This window comes from Hipposideros armiger, unplaced genomic scaffold (assembly GCF_001890085.2).
Source record: "Hipposideros armiger isolate ML-2016 unplaced genomic scaffold, ASM189008v1 scaffold_110, whole genome shotgun sequence".
Lineage (NCBI taxonomy): Eukaryota > Metazoa > Chordata > Mammalia > Chiroptera > Hipposideridae > Hipposideros > Hipposideros armiger.
In genome coordinates, this window is record NW_017731460.1 from 361,591 (window position 1) to 384,975 (window position 23,385).

The following is a 23,385-nucleotide window of genomic DNA, read 5'->3' on the forward strand; positions in this document are numbered from 1 at the left end:
CGGCTGCTCAGCTCGGGCTGGACTCGAACCGCTGTTGCTCAGAGCTCAAACTCTTGAGCGAGCTCTTAACCAACTGAGCCACTTGGCCGGCCCCTCTGCAGTTCTTTTTTTGATGGCTCCCCAATAACCTTCTGTAATTCCTCTGCTAAAGCTAGCTCAAAGTTGCTTTCTAATTATTTCTATTTGCCTTGGCTAACTCAATCATTTATATGGGCAGCCCATCTTTTGTAACTAATCATCAGCACAGAATAAATATTCATTTTAACAAATATGAATCAGGTTGTGGGGTAAGTTTTATTTACTTAGCACAACAAACTGTTCTTGTATGTTGAAAAAAAGGAGGAGGGGAGCTAATTACCTGATTTCTTCATGAATATATGGGGGGAGGGGGAAGAGGGAACAAAAATAAAAGGGAGTTAATACACAAATCAACCAAATGCAACAAGTGGACCTTGTTTGGATCCCAATTTGTATAAACCACCTATAAAAAGAGCTTTATGAGATAATTAAACTAAATAAATATTTACGATATTATATGATACATATTGTCACATTTAAAAAAGTACAATGGTGGGCTGGCTGAGCGGCTCAGTTGGTTAAGAGCTCGCTCAAGAGTTTGAGCTCTGAGCAACAGCGGTTCGAGTCCCGGCCTGAGCTGAGCAGCCGCTGAGCTGGCCAACAGGTGGCAGGATGGCTCAGCTAAAAAAAAAAAATACAATGGTGTTACAATTATGTTTTTAAAAAAATGAATGCATCACAAAAGATACACACTGTGTGCATCTATAAAATGTTTAAAAATGGCCATGCTAACACACAGTGGTAGAAGATAATATTTATCCACAAAGGGAGTAGTGACTAGATCTGGGCATGAGAGGAGGCGGCTCTGGATGCTGTTAATATTCTGTTTCTTGATCTGAGTGCTGGTTACTCAAATGTTGCAATTTATGAAATGTATTTATATACATAAAAGTGTACACATATGTATAACACATAAGATTAAAAATAAATTTATTAAACTAATTTTAATGAGAAATTAAAAATATATAATATTAAAGTCCTGATACTTTAGAAATACATATTGAAGTATTTATGAATAAAATTATATGTTGTCTGAGACTTAAAGTAATCCAGTAAGGAAGGAAAAAATATGGCAGCAGAGGGGACAAAGGAAAAGATAAAACAAGATTGGCCATTTGTTGATAATTCTTAAAGTTGGGTGAGGGGTACCATGGGGGTTCACTGTGCTATTCTTTCTACTTTTGTGAATGTTTGAAAATTTCTACAAAAGTTTTTTTAAAATAACAAAGGTGTAAATTAAAAAATATTACATTCATCCATTCCTCACATCCTATACTAGGATAAATCCCAATGGGTTGAAAATCTAAATCAGGGGTCAAATCTATTTTTGTATAGCCACAAGCTAAGAATCGTTTTTACATTTTAAAACATTGTTAAAAAAAAAAGACAAAAAGAATATGTGACAAAAAAAGGTGTATGGTGGCCCACAAAACCTAAAATATTTATGACATGACCCTTTACAGAAAGTATGCTGACTCTAGGAAATGTTACAAAAGAAACCAGACAAGTATCAGAAGAAAATACTGGTGAACCTAGGAAAGGGGAAATCTTTCCTAATAACTCAAAATCCAGAAGCAAGAGGGAAAACGACTGATAAATGACATAAAATTAAAAACTTACATGTAAACAAAAAACCCCCACAAAACTTGACAAACTTGGAAAAAGTATCTGCCACTTATAAGAGAGAATGGATTAATTCTCTAACATAAATAGAGCTATTCAAACTTAAAAAAAAAGGACCAACAAGTGAAACGTAGGCAAAAGAGATAAACAGTCCTTAAACATATACACAGATCCTCAACTTAAATTTATAAGAGAAGTATAAATAAAAACCAAACTGAAATACATTCCTCACCTATCAGATGACATAAATCTAAAAGTCTGCCAACATATTTTGTTGACAAGGCTATGAGGAAACAGGTGCTCTTATACACTGCTAGTGGGAATGCAAAATAGTGTAACCCTGAGGAAGGGAACTTGGCAATATCACTTCAAGGAAGAATTTTGAAGTATCTTTCAAAATACCCTGGCAAAAATATAATATGACATATATGCATCATAGCATTATTTGCAATAGTCAAAGGCTGGAAACTTAATAGAGAAGTGGTTAAAATAAAGTATTAAATATTGACACATGATGAACTATACAACCGTAAAAATGGATGAGGGACAGTGTTATGTGATGATATGCAATGATGTTCAGGATTTTGTCAAGTAGAAAACGCCAGCAGTGGAAAGGTATTTACAGTATTGTACCTTTTGAGGTAGGACAAGGAGGTAGGAAGTGCGTGCGCGCGCGCGCGCGCACACACACACACACACACACACACACACACACACACACACACACAGAATTATTATTTTTTTAAAAGCAACAATGGAAGAATAAAACAAAATGAATAAATATGGTTACCTCTAGGGACAGGGAGAAAACAAGATGCAGAGGGGTGGATGGAAGCTAGACTTCTATGAAAATGTCCCGGTTCTCATTGCTTTGACTTTGGAACCATGCAAATCTTTTACAAAATTAAAACATAAAAAAAGTAAAGGTACCACGTATCAAATGAAGCATGACAGGACTGTTTAGACAAACCTTCTAAGGAGGCAGAACTTTCTAGGCTTGTTCTGCTGAAATCAATTCCCTTAGTCCCTGTGGGGGCACCACTCTCGTGGGAGAACGTGGTTCCCTCCAGCTCAGGGCCGACGTCCTCATCTGTTGAAGAGGTAGATTCAGAATCCTGGGCTCCCACTGAAGAAAGACTGGTACGATCAGAACTTTGATCCTAAGGACATAATTATAAGCTTACTTTCCTTCATATTTAAAGTTTATTATTTAAAAAGTCACTTCTAAGGCAGAGGAAATGCCTAATTACTCTGATGATCCATCCGTTAACCAACATCATAACTTTGAGAGGAAAAAAACAACCGATTTTACAAGGGCATGCTAATTTGGACGAACATGCTGGAGATCAATTTTTTTCCCCAGCCTTATTGAGGTATAATTGTCATATAACACTGTGTAAGTTTAAGTGTACAATGTGTTGCTTCGATACACTTAATATAATGCAAAATGAATACCACCATAGCATTAACTGACACCTCGAACCCATTATGTAATTATCAATTTTTCTGTGGTGAGAACATTTAATATCTACTGTCTTAGCAACTTTCAAGCATATAATTTTGTTAACAATAATCACAATGCTATGATTCCCAAAACTAATTTTTCTTATAACTGGAAGTTTATACCCTTTGACCAACGTCTCCCCATTTCCCCTAATCTCCAGCCCCAGGTAACTACCAGTCTACTGTTTCTATGAGTTCAGCTTTTTTTGGATTCCACATGTAAGTGATAAAATATAATACTTGTCTTTCTTGTCTGACTTATTTCAGTGAGCATAATACCATCCAGGTCCCTCCAGATTGTCACAAATGGCAGGATTTCCTTTTAATGGCTGGCTAATACTTCACTGTATACAGATACCACATCTTTATCTTCTTTATCCATTCATCTGTTGAGAGACACTTAGTGGTTTCCATATCTTGGCTATTGTGAATAATGCTGCAATGAACACGGGGGTGCAGGTATTTTTTCGATAACCTATTGGTGGTTGCAAGGTGGTTGCGGGGATGTGGAGTACAGTGTAGGGAATATACTGTAATAACTATGGTGTCAGGTGGGTACTAGACTAATCGGCGGGATCACTTTATAAATCATATAAATGTCTTGTCACTACACTGTACACCTGAAACTAATATAAAATAATATTGAATATCAACTATAATTGGAAAAAATATTTTTTAAATGGGCAAAGGACTTCAGTAAATATTTTTTCAAAGAAGACAAACAAATGGCCAACATGTACAAGAAAAGGTGCTCAACAGGACTAGTCATCAGGGAAATGCAAATCAAAACCACAACAAGATATTGCCTCAAGCCTGTTAGAATGGCTGTCATCAAAGAGTCAAGAAATAACAAGTGCAGGCAAAGATAGGGAGAAGAGGGAATTCTCCTGCACTGTTGGTGGAGATATAAATTGGTATAGTCACTACAGAAAACAATATGGAGGTTCCTCAAAAAATTAAAACAGAGCTACCACGTGATCTGGAGATCAATTTTTAAGACAGCACTTTTCAGTTAGATAAAAGTAATCATCTGTTAGTAAGATAACCTTGCTGACTTTAAATCTCCATATTTTGTTCATTTCCTCCCTGCAAAGCTCAGCCCAGGATGATACCATTAGAATTACATTTTATTTTTTAAAAATTTCATTTATGTTTACATTTTATTCTTTTCCACAATCATCCAGGTTTCAAAGACATATATTTCCAGTTTTCACTTTTGAGAACACCAAAGTTAATTTTTTTTTTCTGGTTATACCAGTAATCCACAAGAAAATCTAGTAGATAGAAATTTTTGCATGAAGAAAATTTTTTTTTTAATGTCTGTAATTCTACTGCCCAGATAATACAACTTGGTTTTTTTTCTTCTAGTTTTGTGTGTGTGTGTGTGTGTGTGTGTGTGTGTATGTGTGTGTGTTACTGAGCTATTTTTAATATTATTTGAATATTATTATTGGCTTTTTGGCTACAGCTCATATTTTTTAAGTGGGTGCTTGAGGGATTACAATATACATACCTAATCCTTTACAGTCTACTTATAGTATAGTATCACCTCATATATAATAACTATAATAAACATCAGTAGGGTGAGTCCCTTTACCACTAAAAAACATGTACATAGTCGTATATTGAAAAATCCTGTGAGATAATAATTTTTTGTTTTAGACAATTATAAGTATTTTAAGCAATTTAAGAGGTTAAAAAAGTAGTTGTTTTATATTGATCAGCTGTTTAGCATCTATTTTGCTCTTCCTTCATTACAAAGATCCAGGTTTCTTTGAGTATCGTTTTTCTTCAGCCTGAAGAACTTCCTTTAACACATTTTATAGGTCTACCAGCCATGAATTTTTTTCTTTTATCTGAAAATGTTTTATTTTATCTTCAGCCCTGAAGAATATTTTCACTGGATATAGAATTCTGGGTTGTTGACAGGTGTTTTCTTTCAACACATTAAAGGTGTTGTTCCACTGTATTCTTCCCTCCAAGGATTGATGCAAACTACAAGGTCATTCAAATCCTTATTCCTCTGTAGGTAATGTGCCATTTTTCTTTAACAGCTTTGAAGGTATTTTTTATTCTTATTTTCTTTTGCCAGCAGTTATTTTCTTATTAGCAAATAGATATATTTGGTTTTTAGCAGTTTCCTTATGTGTATATAGGTGTAGTTTTCTCTGAATTTATCCTGTCTATAGTTTACTGAGTCTCTTATACCTGTAAATCTAAATCTTTCACCAAATTTAGTAAGCTTCAGCCATTATGTCTTCAAATATCTTTTCTACCACAATCTCTTTCTCCAATTTTTTTTGAACTCCAATTATATGTTATACCTTTAGATACTGTCCCAAAAATCTGAGGTTCTGTCCATTTTTTTACAGATTTTATTAAAATATAGCTACATACAATATCATATTAGTTTTAGGTGTACCCCATAGCTAGTCAACATTTATATACCTAAAGAAGAGATCATTATGATAAGTCTACCAACCATCTGACACCATACAACACTATCACAATATTATTGACTATATTCCCTATACTGTACATTACATCCCCATGACTTGTTTTATACCTGGAAATCTGTACCTCTTAGTCCCCTTTATCTTTCTCCCCACCCTTAAAAAATTTTTCAATTACAGTTGACATTTAGTATTATTTTAAGGGATCGCAAAAAACTGGAAATGGAACTACCGTATGACCCAGCAATTCCACTCTTGGGTATCCATCCAGAGAAACCCAAGACACTAATTCGGAAAAATACATGCACCCCTATGTTTACTGCAGCGCTATTTACAAAAGCCAAGACTTGGAAACAACCAAAATGCCCATTGGTAGACGACTAGATTAAGAAACTGTGGTACAGGGCCAGCCGAGTGGCATGTTCGTGAAGACACCAGAGTGCCCCGGTTCGGATCCCACATATGAGGGCCAGTGACACTGCCCTCTATAGCTAAGATGCTGAACAACAGCTCAACCTGGAGCGGGGCTGCCGTGAGTCGCCGGTATCGGCATAGGCTGCAACCACTGATGCAGTGGGTTGCCACGGGCTACCGTGTGTAGCCAGCAGCCAGTGTGAGTGGCCAGCAGCCGCAGTGAGCAGCCGTCCAGAAGCCAGCGACTGATCTGCCTTGCCTGGGAAGAGCGCAATGATGGTGCCAACTTGGGCCAGTGAAGCAACCTTCTCCACAACTAGACTGAAGAACAAAACGACAGCAACTTGTCTGTTCCCCTTCCCCCAATTCCCCAGGGCTGTTCCCATCCCCCAATTCCTCAATAAAAATCTTTAAAAAAATCCAAACTGTGGTACATTTATACAATGGAGTATTACTTCACTGTAAAGAATGAAATCGTACCATTTGCAACAATATGGATGGACCTAGAGACTATTATGTTAAGTAAAATAAGTCAGTCGGAGAAAGACAAATACCATATGATCTCACTTATATGTGGAATCTAAAAAACTGAATGAACGAGCAAAGTAAACAGAAATAGTCTCAGAGATATAGAGGAACAACTGATGGTTGCTAGTTGGGAGGGGGGTGGGGATGAGGGAGAAAGGGAAGGGATTAAACAGCATAAATAGGTAACTATAATATTGCCACAGGGATATGAAAGACAGTTTGGGGAATATAATTAATAATGTTGTAAATATTTTGTAGGGAGTCAGACAGTCACATGTCTTGTTAGGGAGACCTCATCATGGACGGGTAGAGGCTTGATCACTGCACTGTACACCTGAAGCTGATGTTGTATAATATTGTATGTAAACTATAAGTGAATATATATATAGTCACGGGACATGGAGTATAGTGTGGGAGTGGAGTCAAGGGAACTGTAATAGATATGTATGATATGGGGAGAGAGTGAGGTGGTGGATTGGGGGAGGGGGGTTGTCACTTTGAGGGGTAAAAAGTATAACTATTGCACTGTGTTGTACAGCTGAAACGAATTTTAAAAAATGTTTATTTCACAATGAAAAAATACCCAAAATTCAAAAAATATATATTATTTTATATTAGTTTCAGGTGTACTGCATAGTGATTAGACATTTATATAATTTATGAAGTTATTCCCCTGACTAGTCTAGTACCCACCTAGTACTATACATAGTTATTACCATATTTTTTTTTAAAGAGTTTTATTGGGGAATTGGGGAATGGGAACAGCGCTGGGGAATTGGGGGAAGGGGAACAGACAAGTTGCTGTTGTTTTGTTCTTCAGTCTAGTTGTGGAGGACGTTGCTTCGGCCCAAGTTGGCACCATCATTGCGATCTTCCCGGGCGAGGCAGATCAGTCGCCGGCTTCTGGATGTTCGCTCACTGCGGGTGCTGGCTGCTCACGCTGGCTGCTGGCTGCACATGGTAGCCCATGGCAACTCACTGCCACAGGGGCTGGAGCCTACGCCGTCACCAGCGACTCATGGCAGCCCAGCTCCAGGTTGAGCTGTTGTTCAGCATCTTAGCTGTGGAGGGCAGTGTCACTGGCCCTCATATGTGGGATCCGAACCGGGGCCCTCTGGCATCCCAAGCCAGTTCTTAACCATCACGCCACTCGGCCGGCCCAACATATTCATTTTTTTTTTAATTGGGAAATTGGGGGGATGGGAACAGAGCTGGGGAATTCGGGGAAGGGGAACAGACAAGTTGCTGTCCTTTTTTGTTCTTCAGTTTAGTTGTGGAGGACATTGCTTCACTGGCCCAAGTTGGCACCATCATTGTGCTCTTCCCGCGCGAGGCAGATCAGTCGCCGGCTTCTGCACAACTGCTCACTGTGGCTGCTGGCTACATACGGTAGCCCATGGCAACCCACTGCAGCAGAGGCTGCAGCCTACGCTGTCGCCAGCAACTCATGGCAGCCCAGCTCCAGGTTGAGCTGTTGTTCAGCATCTTAGCTGTGGAGGGCAGTGTCACTGGCCCACATATGTGGGATCCGAACCGGGGCCCTCTGGCATCCCAAGCCAGTTCTTAACCATCGCGCCACTCGGCCGGCCCCATATTCATTTTTATAAAAAAACTTTTCTGTTCTTTCAATTGGATAGTTCCTATTACTTGATTTTCAAGTTCACTGACTCTATCCTCTGTCATCTCCATTCTACTACTGAATCCATCCAATGAGTTTCAGTATATTTTTTAATTAGACATTTTAAAAATAATTTCTATTTCTTGCTGAAAATTCCTTTTCATCAAACACATTTCATATTTGAAATGTGTTTTTCTTTACCTTGGGGAATCTAGTTATAATAGCTGCTTTACAGTGTCTGATAATTCCAACAACAGGGCCATCCATCTCAGGGTTGTCTTTCCCTTGAGAATTGAGTCACATTTTCCTGATTCTTTATATGCCAACTCATTTTGGATTTTATTTTAGACACTGTGAAAGTTGTATAGTCTGGGTACTATTATAATCTGTTGGAGAACGTTGATGCTTTTGTTTTAGCAGGCAGTCAGTGGATTTGATTCAGATTGTACTTTGCGTTTTGATTCTTGAGACTTATGTGGTCCATACACAGAATAAAGGAATCCCTTTCTCTTGGATTCCCCTCAAGCCTTCCAGCCCACAGGAGCCCTCTTCTTTGGTTCCTCTGCCCAGGAAATATGGGTTTTCTTTTGAAGTTTTGGCTGCCAGGGTTGCCATGCCACACTGTGACCTGCTCTTGGGGGCAAAGATGAATGAGAAAACAAAATGGAAAATTCATCTCTGTATGGGTCCCTTCTCACAGTCTACTTTTATTTTTCAGAATCCCTAGAAAGTTTTTTTTTTTGGATTTTGTCTGGAATTTTTAGCTGTAATCAGTGGGAGGGATGGGAGTTAGTGGCCTTATGTTACGATAGTGGAACCAGAAATCTCACCCTAATTTTTAAAGAATATTTTTGCTGGGTATAGAAAAGTAAGTTGGCAGTCATTTTCTTTCAGAACTCTAAAGATGTCTTTCCAGTGTATTCTAACATTATAGTTTCCGTTCAGTTTCTTATTGTTGCTCTTTTTAAAGTAATACTGTATTTTGCTATGTATAATGTGCACATTTTTGCCCAAATTTGGGAGGGAAAAATAAGGATGTGCATTATACATGAGTAGTACTAATTCTGTATCTATATACTCGTAAATTTTTTTTAACTTTTTAATTCATGCTTATGAGTTAAAAGAAATCAATAATGATATACATATACAAAATAATACTCTGGAATATGATAATCAGTTTTGCTGAACTTAGGACAAACTTGCAACGATGAAGAGCTCTTGGCCTTCTATGATGCATAAATATCGTAAATTTGTTACCGGTACATAAAATTTCTTGTATTATAATATGTTAAAAATAAATGCTAAAGTTCCTTTATAATACAAAAACAAGTGCCTAAATGTAAACAAATAAAGATTTAAATTAAAAAATTGAAATGAAAGATTTTTTCCCCTAAAAGTTTGGGCCAAAAATGTGGGTGCACATTATACATGGGAACACATTATATATAGCAAAATACGGTATATCTCTTTTCTTCAGCTCCTTTTAAGATTTCTCTTTGTATTTCATTTTCATCTACTTTAACATTAGATGCCTAAGTATGGTTTTCTTTGTATTTATTCTGCTTGACAGTTGCAGATATTCTGAATATGTAAGATTAATTTTCTTTTGGAAAATTCTTGGCAATTAGTTTTTTTTTTTTTTTTTTAGCTGAGTCATCCTGCCACCTGTTGGCAGCTCAGCGGCTGCTCAGCTCGGGCTGGGACTTGAACCACTGTTGCTCAGAGCTCAAACTCTTCAGTGAGCTCTTAACCAACTGAGCCACTCGGCCAGCCCCTGGCAATTAGCTTTTTAAATATTCCTTTTATCTCATTTTCTCTTCTTCTGGAATTCAATTACATCAATGTTAGGCATTTTCACTAAACCCTACATTCTTTTTTGTATTTTCCAGTTTTTCCCTGCCTATGCTTTGGTGTGGATATTTTCTACTAATTTTTTAATTTAGTTTACTGACCTTTCTTTTTATGTGTTTTGTCTGCTCTTAAATCCAACTATTACATTCTTAATTTTGTATCCTTTTGAGTTTTAGAATTTACACTTGATTTTTTAAAATATATAATTACCTGGTGAAATTTTCTATCTTTTGTAGCTATTTTTCACCTTTTCCTCTATTTTCTTGACAATATTATAACTATTTCAAAGTCCCTTGCTAATTCAAATATTTGCATTACACTGGGGGTCTGTTTCCACCATCTTTTTTTTTTTTTAGTTATGGTCCTGTCTCTTGGTAGAGCTATTTTTAATTGAATGACAGAATATAAAAATTGTATAAAATATTAAAAAAATATAAAAAATCATATAGAATATAAAAAATATATTTAAAAATTATATAAAATTTGAAAGATATATGAAAATTGGAAGGACTCCAGATGATGTTCTATTTTTCCAGAAAGGGTATGCTATTTCCTCTTTTATATAAAGGCTAATTATTTTAATCTAATCATAGACAGAGCTGAGTCAAGCCTAGGTTGCAATTTTGGTCAGGCTCAGTCACCACAGTTTGCCAATATTCCTAAGGCATAGCTTGGCAGGACTTCCAGCTAGGGCCTAGTGTGTTCATCACTACTCCCAGCCCCTTGCCCAGCAGCTCATGAACTCTAGTTATTGTATTCCCAGCACCATGAAACTGTCGTCTGTTAGAGACTTTCTGCTTATCTTTTTAGCCTCTTTCTCATGCAGTATCAGTATTTGGAAAATATCTTGAAGGAAAATATTGTGTCTCTGAGGACCCCAAAGTCTCTACTTTTCTTTCCAGCTCTACAAAATCCCAAAAGCTCTCCTGGCCCCCTCACCTCTCCACAGTTCTCTGATAAGGCAAAACCTGGATTTGTAACCTCTTGCTCTGTGCTCAGAATAAACAAGTGTCCTCAGGGAAAATGGAGCTATAGAACTTGAGCTCACCTTTGCAATTCTTCTCTCTCTAGAATTTTGCCCCTCTACTTTCTAGTTGCTTTGTCAGTTCTCTGAAGACTTTTAACAGCTACTTTCTGTATTTTCATCTAGCTTTTTTCTCTTAGGAAGTATGCAGGTCTATCACAAGCTACTCCATCCTAACCAGAAGGAGAAATCCTATGTCTGGCTGGTAATTTTTGAAGACGTACTAGACACTGTGTCTGAAAAAAAATCTGCATTTTGAAGGAAACAACGAAGCTCAGTAAGCATTTTCATATAACACTAATTTTTATCTTCAAATCACTTTCTTTCAAAACTGAGCTATAAACATAACCTTGATTAGTGAATTTTCTTTCCTTTTGAAGTTTTTATTCAACTTTAAATTCTGATACTTACAAAGCTTAAGCAAGAGTCTTTTTTGTAAAGCTGTAGCTGAGGAGAATGGTAAAAACAGACATCTTTAAAGTAAGGAACTTTTGGTGGTGGAGGAAGAGAAAAGGAAAAGTAGAAAATACTAACAAAACTTACCTTAGATGATGTGGTATACATGGAGAACCTTGAATACCATTTGCTTGCTTTCTCTGCAACTCCTTTTCCAGCAGTGAACATACTATTCCTTAGAATATCTAGTTTAGGTACTAGTAGTGTATCCAAATTAAATGAAGGTGATGAATGAGTTAATACATCTTGAGATTCTCCCCTAAATGGGCAAGTAGGTGAGAAGGCTGGAGAAGACCAGAGTCTATCCCTTCGTCTGTCTTCACTTTTTGTATAACTTTTAGATTTGGTAAGTCTCATTGGCCTAGGAGAATTAGGAGGCAGGCTAGATCTTCTACATGCCTTGACCAATGTTGGGCTTTTCTTATTGGTTAATTTATCATCACATGCCCGTTGTAAATCAATGCTTGGTGTCCGACTTGTCAAAGGACTGGTCATGTTATTCATATACATCACAATTTCTTCAGCTAAATCACGCCTAGCAGAGGATGATGAAATGCTTTTGCTATCATCTTCCTCCTCTTCTTCCTCCTCTTTTTGCTGCTGCTCACTCTCAGCAACCAAAAGGGAGAGGGGATCAAACCCAGTTGCAACATCAGTTTTTTCAAAAGGTTTTACTGAAAAGCTGCTGTTCATACGTTGAATCCTCTTGGGATTTTGTGTAACATATCCCATTTTTGATCCATCAGTTTCATTGTCTAAATCTTCTAAGTCAAAAATAACTGGAGAATCCACTTTTTCTGATAAACAGTTAGAACTATCAAAAGGTGTATCATCATCACTAGATTCCTTTTCTAGACTGTCTCTTTTTGATCTTAAAGATGGCCTTCCAATATCAAGAGTGTTTGGTCTTGTGTTTTTTGAAATAACATGTGAAAGAATTTTTGCATCGGCTCCTAATTTTTCAACCATATCTCCAGGGTTTGCTTCCTGGTTAATTCTATTGAGCCTAAGTCCCATCACTACTCCACTAAGATCGTGGTTTCTATTTCCCCAGGACATTTGCTGCTGCAAATTAGGTTCATTGTCACTTTTATGTCTTTTCCTGAAGCATCTACTTTGAATGTTTCCTGTTTCATTTGTACCCTCAAAAGATATTAAGAGTGACTCAGCTGTGCTCTCTGAAAAACAAGAAAAGTGTTTTTAGCCATGAAAAATGTAATGTGCGAATATAAGTTATCTTAAATATCTGCAATACTAGTAGTGAAGATGATAATAGCAAGCACTCATCAAGTGCCTGATACTTGACAGACACTATACTAGGCACTTTACTTACATTATCTACCATAATTATTCCAACACCCTCTGGGTTGAGAAAAAACTGACACTCAGGGAGATTAATTATCTAGCCCAAAGTTACCCAGTCCTTAAATGATAGAACTGGGATTTAAATCCAGACTTGACTAACCATAAAGGTTATGGTCCTAGGTATAAGGATGTACTGCTTTTTAAACTTATAAATTAAAATTAATATTTATCCTGGGTATATTTAATAATAATAAATTCATGTTAATGCCACTAAATTGATTAAATAACAGTGGTTATACAGCTGTGGTTGTGTTAGGTGACCTTAAGATTCTGGGTCTTCTGCCTATAAAAGTGAAAAACAAAACCAAAAACACTAAACCAAACCAAATAAAATGCAGCTATGTTAGCTTTATCCATAAATAGAAAGTATTTTTTAAAACTCCAAATCCTTATTACTATAAATGTGGCTAAACAATTTTACCTTTGCTTTACATATTGACTGCAAGTTTATACCTGTCAAATGTGAATAGCCAGAAACATTATTCACTGCTTATTAAATTACTTAGGTACCAATGCTGAAAGCAGAACTCTAGATTTCTGATCACTTTAATTGTCCTTATTATGTGGGAGTCTTCTAAAGCATTAATCTAGGTATGGTATTGTCAACTATTCTTTTTACATGCTTTATTCAACAGAATTAGCTCTCTATAACCATGTAATTACTAAAAATGTGCCTTTTTTCCTGCCATGTGAAGCATTCAGATAACAGGATAGGAGATAAAAAGGGAATACTAGACACCATAAAAGCCTATATTGTTTAATAAGCCTATATCATTAACAAGGAAAACAATATAGCGGAGAGATAAAGTTTATTCTCTTTTTTTCTATTATCAGCTTATGATTAAGTACATACGAAACTAAGAATACACTTTCTTCTGCTATTCTGGGAAACTTTCTGTTCAACAGGACAAAGATGATCAAAGACTTGGAGAGATCTTGTAACCCAAAGATAATACTCTGGGATAGCATTTAAATAGATGTGCAAGGCTTCCTTTGCAAAGTCAGAACTATGCTATGGCCTGCAGACAAATAAAGCTGGTTATCAAATTATACCAGGCGTTGACAAACCACATCTGTGAGCCAAATTTGGCCTGTGGACTGTTTCTGTACAGTCTCAAATGGTTTTTACATTTTTAAAGGGTTGTAAAAATCACACACACATGAATAACAGATGGTAAAGGTTGTTGTGTGTCCTGCAAGGCCTAAAATATTTACTATCTGGCCATTTACAGAAAAGTTTGTCTGACTGTTAAGTTTATATGCATGCTAACCTCCACTAGATCAGACTGGGTGCTGCATGCCTCTAACACAGAGGCCGTAAACTATTTAAATTCCTTGGGCCAGGTGACTCTGACATAATGCTGTAGTGATATTAAAGAGGTGGTTTTTGAGGGCTTCTGGAAAAACGTCTGCTTTCCTGGTAAGAGAATAAATGGGCTAGTGGTCCCCTTCCTGATTCTTTCTGTCTTGCACAGGTAAGCGATGGCTCAAGTTGCCAGTGGCCATATTACAGTCATGGTTAGGTACTGATGGCAAAGCCCCTGAACCAACATGTTTAACAATTGTTTACCTTTGAATTTCTTATTTGAGAAAAAACCCCTCAACTTGTTAAGTCACTGTTAATCATATTCTTAAAGCTGAAAGAATTCCTGGTACAGGAATTCTATACTGACAGACTATACTGCTAGCTGATATACTACCCCTTTTTAGATCTTTGAACATGCTGTAATCCCTTCTTACCACACAGCCTTTTACATATTGCTTCCCTCTGCTTGGAATGCCCCCTCTCAGTTCCTCCTTTGCAACCCCTATCCTCATTTGTTTTCTACTCACCCTTCAGATCTAAGCTCAAAAACCATATTCTCAAGGAAGCCTTCCCTGACCAAGGTTCCCTCAAACCCAGGTCATGTCTCTCTGTTATATGTTCTTGCGGCAATTTACAGCCCTTCTTCATAGTATTTAATCTCAGAGCATTTCTATATTTACTTGATTGTCTGATTAATGTTTTCCCATCCCTCCCATGTGTTTTCGCTATGAAAGCAGGGACCATGTTTCTTTTTCGTGCCTTATTATATCCCCAGTAGCACCTGGCATACGGTAGCGTAAAGTAGGCTCTCAAAAAATAATGAATATTGTCTGCTGGGAAACAACTGCCACAAATACCAACCCATAATACAACATAGTATAATATATTACAATATTACATATTATAGCTAAATATGGTAGCTAAAGAGTTACTAAACATACTAAAACCAGAATTAGACTTAGAAAAACATTTCAGACTATGTTTTCCTATTTCAGAACGAATTTTCTTGTGGTTTAACTCTCAGTAATTCCATATTCACTTATCAAAATGTTAAATTCTCAAGATAATAATCATGAAGTAACTACAGGGTAATGATTTTATTTCAATATCCAATCAAATATTAAAACATCTCTGGTTACTTTACTCCCATATCTTTTAAAAGCTGTTGTATATGTGTATGTATCTGCAAAACATAAATAAACCTGAAAAATGCTTTGAATCATAGCATGTACTAGTATATAAAAACGTATTATTGAAGAATAAGTATTCCTATAAATCCCATATATAGTCTTTGGCAGCAGTAATAAACCCACAGTACTTAACAGATGGGAAAGTTTTGAAGACAAAAATCTAAAGTATAAACTAAGAACTCTAATTCAAACCTGGGACACCTATTACAGGCTTTAAAAAGTTGACCTGTTAAGCACAGAGAATGACCAAAAGCTAGATGAGTTAGACAATTACTCTGGTTACAATCATATTAAAATAGAAAGTTCATAAAAGCAGGTCTTAAGAAAAGGCAAGCATGAAGAGAGGGTAATGAAAGAACAATAAGGCAAGGACTACCAAAGACAAGTTATTAAGGGTTATAATTAGACAGTCATTAGGAAGGGCTAAATGGTTGTGAAGCAATTCCATGATGCCAAAGAAAAACAATTTAATGTTTAAGTTATAACAATTATCTAACAAAGAAATGCAAAGTAAGGCAGTTACAGATCATTTAATCTTGTAGTGCAAAAGCAGCCAGAGACCATATGTAAATGAAGAAGCATGGCTGTGTTCCAATAAACCTTTGTTTCTAAATACTGAGGTTTGAATTTCATATGTCCCAAAATATTCTTCTTTTGATTTTTCTCCCAACTGTTTGAAAATTCATTCTTAGCTTGTGGGCCTGTACAAAAAGAGGTGCATGCCCAATTTGGCACACAGGCCATAGTTTGCCTGCCCCTGAGCCAGAGGCATATCTATGCTTCAGAAAAACAAACACCACTGCAGCAAGGCCATTTACAAACAGATATTTCAGCCTTGAAAGCACAAGTCTTTCAATATTTGTTTAGATTGTAACATGATGCAGAACTGAGCTAACACAAAAATAAAATAATGTAATTATGTGATCAGACTACTAACACTAGAAACTCTGAATCTTAGGTCTGTTTAACTCTCCACAAATGGTCTGATGATAAATGTGAGATCAAGTATTATCCCCCATCCTAAAGTGACTTTTCCATTAACTAGTTGATAACTTATGTGACCTGCCAACAGTCAGAGTATGCCTTAGTTTTCTCATCTTTAAAATAGTGCTAATATCACCTCTCACTAATACAAGCATTGCTGTATTAATAAAAATAAAATATAAACAGCACTTTGAAAAGAAAAAAATATTAGGTACTGTTACTAAACTAACTGAAGGATTATCCTTTTGCCTCTGAAGGGAAAAGAAAAAAACATATGAAGACTAAGGAACTACATTCTTCATTTAAAAACTGGCTAGGTATACGGTACCCTCAGAATGATCATCTCAATTGCTCCCACTTCCTCCTTCCAAAGAGCCCCAACAGTCCAAACTCAAAAGATAGTATGTAGCTCGTAAATTTGTCCCTACACTTTGTTGTAATAAAAGCTTGAACAAAGTACATTATAAAACATAGAAGTCAAGCTACTAAACTATACCATGAGAGGCTGCACAGTATATAAAAAAATAACCCTGGAGAATTAAGACTTTAAAAAAATAAATATTCACTAGAAATACAGATACAAGTTATTCTGCACATAACAGAGGTATACGCATACTATTCAACTCACCTGTGCTTTCTCCTGGTATTTTCTCAGCACTGTTATTATTTGTACCACTAAGGCGAACTATACTGGAAGAACTTTGGTAATTGAGCTTAGGAAGACAATCAGCACTTCCCTTTGCACTCTCACTCTCGGACACTGTAAAGATTAAAATGAAATTAATAAGATGAAATCTATATACATCATAAGAGGCATAAAGAGAAGTAGCTTTTATTTCTAAATATTTCTATCACAAAAATAGGTGATAAAAACACCTCTTTATCTATTTGTCAATCTCAAATAAGTGATTCCGTTGATTTGAGGTCTCAAGGTGTATATCGATTTACTAAGTACTGGTGATGCATAAATTTTATATTTCTTCTTTGGTTGTGAAATGCTGTTTTTAATGGGAGGAGGCAAGGGAGGAAATATAAGTCACAGACCATTAACAAAAGCATTAAATAGAAATATTGTTAAACCTCGAAAAAAGCCACTGTTTAAAGAAATATACCGTATTTGCCGGCGTATAAGACGACTGGGCGTATAAGACGACCCCCTAACATTTCCACTCAAAATACAGAGTTTGTTATATACTCGCCGTATAAGACTACCCCCTCTTCCGCACACCTTCCACACACCAAATAAAAGGTAAAACAATATCAGATTTGATTTGGCCCACTGAAGTGCAAACAAGCGTATTGTATTTCGTGTCACCACATAACCGTTTTGGCGATGTTGAGCCACCATGTCTGCTACATGTTTTTCGAGTTCTGGCCAGTGTGGGGTGCCTCTTCTTAATGCACACTTACCCCTTGGCATACTCTTTAATGCTTTCTCATTTGATTTCCAGTCCCGAACCATCTTTTCTGTTACTCCATATTGTCTTGCAGCAGCACAATTATTATTTTCCTTAGCAAAGTTTATAACTTTCAGTTTAAAATTTGCATCATACTTCTTTCTTTTGGCTGGTGCCATGATAGGGATGATAGGGGTTTGACTGGTCGACATTTTCTATGCTGTACTGTACAATGGTGCAGTATTGTGGTTGGCTGTTGGCTGTATACAAAGCCTGATTTGATTGGTCCCTGCTCCCTGTTTGCCCGCCCTGTCACTATAGCAGTCTGGTCCACCCTTGCATCAGCATCTCCCTGGGACCTCACTAGTGCGCAAGTGCGAGCTCTTCAACATTCTAACAGGCACCATGATAGCGCAAAATCGCGAATCTTCAATGCATATGTAAAGAAATATACGGTAACCGAATTTACCACACTCGCAAAATCGCATAACAGCCGAGCATACATCCAGCAGCGCTGCTGATGCCTGAATGGTATGTGGAATGAAGTGGGCGGGCATCGGGAGGCCACTATGGCACGGGGCAAGCACTATGGGCAGTCTATCTGAAGTGTACCTGGCGTATAAGACGACCCCCCACTTGGAGGCATATTTTTCAGGGCCAAAAAATCGTCTTATACGCCGGCAAATATGGTACATTTCTCTTATAAGAAGTATGATTGGAGAGTGGTTGTGCCCCTGGACTATATACTTCATACATGAAGATTTGTATGTTAGAATATTAGGTGGTGGAAAGGGCTTGTAATGGGAGGAAAGAGGAGTTATAATGGGAAAGTGGAAAATAAAATTAACACTTTTATACTTAAAGTCACTTGTATTTTCTATTAATATAAGTTCACAATTTTATACAATATCAACTTAATACCTACAGGAACTAGAATCACTCCCTTTCTTATCTTTTTCTTCTTGAATGTCCTCGGTAGATATATCCCCTCTTCTAACTTCATCCTTAGATAATGAATTATATCCAAGATCAGACTGGCCACCTAGAAAAAAACAAGAGAGAAAGAAAAATACCCCTATGCTGTTTATTATAAACTTCTTCAGTGAGAACTGGAATTAGGAGCAACACATTAATATTTGGATTTACTTACAGAAATTTTTCTGGTTAACTTTCGATTGAAAGCATTATTTTGTTAGATCCCCCTATCTTTATTAGTGTAAGAAAGAGATAATCTCAAAATAATTTATTTTTGGCTCCACAATGAAGTCAAAAGTAACTACATACATTCACAATCACATTACTATCTTGGCTCCAAAAGACACAGACAAACCAGACACTCTATGTAAGTCCATGACCTTTCTAGGTGAAAAGTCTGAGCTCCAACTAAGCATTGAAGAAGAAAAATCGCAGGGAATTCATAACAAAACATTTACACACAGATCACTGAAGCTGAATGTCTAAATGATTTTACCAAAGTAACCCAAAACAAAACAGGTTTATTTAAATTTATAGGTAGGTAATTACTTTTTCTGAAAATTCAATTGAATAATTACTGAATTGCACATGAATACAAATACAAGGGAATGAAAACAAATCTAGTGTTAATGTTTTTAAGAAAAGCAAAAGTTGCACTGATGCAAGAAAACTTCTAATACATTCTATATTGTTGTGTTAAAGAGGCTCTCTAATTTTTAGCAAATTATTTTCACTAGATTGCATCAAAACAAGGTTTTGAATCCTAGTTCTCTATTTTAGCAGACATAATAACTTTAAGTAAACCATAGAACATTTTTGTTTGAATCTCAAGTTCCAAGATTTATAATACACAAGGTTGTTATGATCCTATGAGAGAATACATATGGAATGGTTTTATAAACTTGTAAAGAACTGTCTAAAGCAGCGGTTCTCAACCTTTTACAGGGGTCGCCTAAGATCATCGGAAAACACATATTTTTGATGATCTTAGGAACCGAGACACCGCTCCTCTATCTGTCTCCAGGCCCACATGCAGATACGCCCACATACGAGTACCCGGCGACCCCTGTGAAAGGGTCGTTTGACCCCCAAAGGGGTCGCGACCCACAGGTTGAGAACCACTGGTCTAAAGAAACTGTATTATCACTAGGTATTTAATATCTTTGTTATACTTTTGAGTGGGTACTTTTTCTAATCAATTTTCAGCTCTATTCCCAAAGAAACTACAAGTCAAAAATATGAAGATAATCTTGATGAAATTTTATCAAGTTCTGCACTGCTTTAAGATAGTCTTTTTAAAGGCCATAGTTAAAAAATAAAAGATTTCTTCATATTTAAAAGATAATGACTGAGAATGGCTACTATAGCTCTGATTAAATTCACACTGCATTATCAAGAAATAAATCCAGCCAAGCAAGAACAATTATGAAAATTACATTTCAACACAATTAGCTTATTTATTACTTTTAAAAGTAGGCATAAAAGGAGACAGACTAAAATAATGTTACTGTTTGCAGAGATAAAAGCTTTCATATTTTATTATTAATGCTTGGGTTTTTAAATTTAAAATTTCTGTTTGTGAAGAGATGGCTTTTATATTCGAAAGTCATACGTAATTTTTTTAATATATTAATGAAAAGGACAGAATTTCAAGAAATTTATTTTAAAAATCTGTCAGTTTTAATATTACTCAGAGAAAGCTTATGTACAAATCTTATATTTCAATGAAATTAATGCCATCTTCAGTACTAGAATGCTACTAATTTTATATATATTTAAATATTTTTATTTATAGCTTTTTATTTTAATATAGTTTAAGATTCACAAGTTACAAAAATAATATAGTACAGAGCGTTCCTGTGTACCCTTTATTCAGCTTTCCCCAATAACTTCATAGATGAAACAGGAAATTGATGTTGATATGGTACTATTAACTCAGATCAGGGCTATGAGTTTCTTTTTTTAAACTCTAATAAAATTTTCATAATTACAAAATGCTATCCAGAGTTAATTGGATTACCATGGACTAAATACTTGAATGAACTCTCAAACTTATTTCTATTTCGATAAATAACAAATAAATTACAGTTATTAAATACAGTATCAAATCAAGTACCTAACATATAAAATTAAAAAGTGACAGTTAACTTAAATACATTGAAAATTAAAATCCAAAAAAAGATAAGCTAGCAAATCTAGTTTTCAAAATGTACTGTAATAAATGTATACATAAGCACACACAAACCTGTACTAGATCTATCATCAGTAGCATATACTTTGATTAAACCCGTATTAAAAGGTGCCTGCTCCACAGTGTGTGTCCCATGACCACTATCCATGCTGCCATGACTAACAGCATCCAGGTCACTGCCATCTGCTTAAGAACACAATTTGACAGCATTTTACTACTCACGGAGATACCAAAAATATACATTAGTTTGTTGCTCAAGCTAATATCTACTAATACTGAACATGAAAAGTACCACATAATTAGCAAAATACAACTGTAACAAAGAACCCTATTCTGAATTATTAATGAATACTAAAACAAGACCACCAAAGGTTGGTAGTTTAACTTATAAGAAAAAAAAGTGAAATTTTGTGGTTTTTTAAATGCAAAGAATACACCAATATCAGAATTTGCTTAATGGCAATAAAAACTAGACAACATCCAATATTTTGAAAGTATTTAAAATTTTTAAAAATTGTAAAACGTAACTAGTCCATTAACTTTAAAGAAAAAAATAAAACACATACACCTCTTAAAAACCTTTAATTACCTGAGAGAGTTGTTTGTGATAAGTGTGCATGTTTCTTTAAAGCTCTTTTGAACTGTGCTACTCCTAAAACAACGTTTCTTAATTTTGTCCAAAGAAAATAGCCATTATGACTTCTTGAAGGCCAGGTACTTTCCAAAACAGCCTATTTGTTTAACAAAATAAAATAATCATTACAATAATTTTTATAAATGAACACACTGGTTTTAGGGTCAAACTAATGAATATCTAAGTAGACTATAACACAAAATAGCACAAAAATTTTACTTGATTTACAAAATATACTTTAGATACTCTCAAATAAATGCCAAATAACCCGCTTCAATGATTTCTGCCATTAAATTAAGGTTGCATAATCACAAAAGTCACATTCTTTCTCCATTAAATCAAAGTAATTACCTTATTATAATAACCATAAGTGATGGCATTGGGGTCAATGCCAGCTTTCTGCATTTCAAAAAGCACTCGAACTGCAAGCACTGGCTGATCATACTGTCCACAGAGCTGCATAAGAATGCGGTAGCACACCTGAAACACAGTAAGTTCAAAGGTGTACAGAAAAAAAAATCTATGTACATAAGTCTAGAATAAAATAATGCATTTAAAAGAATAATTGTTACCTCATCAGGTGGATCCATCTTCTTTGACTGCATTTTTTTAAGCACATCATATGCTGTTTTCAGAGCCCTGACTTTTGAATGACATACTTTCACATAAGCTGGGAGACAAATAAACCACAGTCCGTAACAGTGACGCAGAAGACACCTAGACCACATTTGAGGAATGGAAGAATACCTCTTGGCAATTTTATGGGCTGATTTAATTTCCTAGGAAAAAATGCAAGGGTCTTATTAATAAATTTACACACGTAGCATTCTTATTTAACAGAATGCTGAACAAGTACAAGTCACATGCTTTTATAATGTTTCCCTAACAAAATCTGTCTACAATTAATATAAAGTCAAGCCTCTGCTTAAACTTGTATTATATAATATATAAAATAAAGTTCTAGAACAAGAGAACTAATTAATTTTTTGAAGTTAGCTTACTCTAAATTATCTTCAGAAAGCTTCAGGGAGCATAATAATCTAGTAATCATTACATATGAAGTAGTAAAGTATATTAAGGGAGGGTGAGTTTCATATTTATTTTTGTTCTAATATTTGATGACATGAAGAATGCAAAATTATCAAAGTACCTGTTTTGTTCTTCTGAACATGGGAGAAGGACTACTAGGACTATTTGATTTTGAAGGCAATTTGCTCTTTCGTGTTTGTAGAAATCCTTCAGGTCTCTCAAATAAATTGTTCCTAAGAACTGGAAATCCATTATAGCTGTTTTTGAAAAGAAAAAAAAAATTTCAAGCACACATAGATGATCATATTGGTTACAAGTTAAAAAAATTTGTGACCAGTAACTTCTTAACTTAGAATGTATTTAAGTATGTTTTTCCAGCAGACTATGATGTATATACTCAATAAATATTCATGCTAACATTGCTTTTCTCACTATAACATTTAGAAATGTAATAGCCAAGTATAAACTCAAGTACATATTTTAGAGGAAAAAAGTGAAGTGCATTTAAATTTTGTTGAACTGAGATCAAACTACAAAGTAACTCAAGCAAACTTTGTTAGTATTCATGTACATATATAGCAAACATATCAGATATTATTATGATCGTTGGTTAAGGGCCCATCAAATCAATATTCTTTCAAAAAGGACAGTCATTAGTATCATTGCTTTGGATTAACATATTACTGTAGAACCTCCCTCTTAAAAAGATGCACATAAAATATTAGCACACCAGGACAAGCTTTCACATTATCATGAATTGGTTTAT

At 35.6% G+C, this 23,385-nt stretch overlaps 1 protein-coding gene across 7 annotated transcripts in view; it reads right to left on the reverse strand.

The window, feature by feature from the left end:
• DENND4A (DENN domain containing 4A) overlaps positions 1 to 23,385 on the reverse strand; it is a 112,408-nt gene that overhangs the window by 11,015 nt on the left and 78,008 nt on the right. For 3 of the 7 annotated variants that reach the window (XM_019647315.1, XM_019647311.1, XM_019647313.1), the window contains exons 16-24: positions 22,741 to 22,876; positions 22,163 to 22,369; positions 21,942 to 22,070; positions 21,546 to 21,687; positions 21,011 to 21,142; positions 18,716 to 18,832; positions 17,022 to 17,153; positions 11,636 to 12,726; positions 2,672 to 2,861 (exon numbers count right to left, since the gene is read on the reverse strand). In XM_019647315.1, coding sequence (XP_019502860.1) covers positions 2,672 to 2,861; positions 11,636 to 12,726; positions 17,022 to 17,153; positions 18,716 to 18,832; positions 21,011 to 21,142; positions 21,546 to 21,687; positions 21,942 to 22,070; positions 22,163 to 22,369; positions 22,741 to 22,876 — 2,276 coding nt within the window. The remainder of the gene's footprint in view (positions 1 to 2,671; positions 2,862 to 11,635; positions 12,727 to 17,021; positions 17,154 to 18,715; positions 18,833 to 21,010; positions 21,143 to 21,545; positions 21,688 to 21,941; positions 22,071 to 22,162; positions 22,370 to 22,740; positions 22,877 to 23,385) is intronic. The other 4 variants (XM_019647312.1, XM_019647314.1, XM_019647317.1 and 1 more) reach the window with 2 other exon arrangements.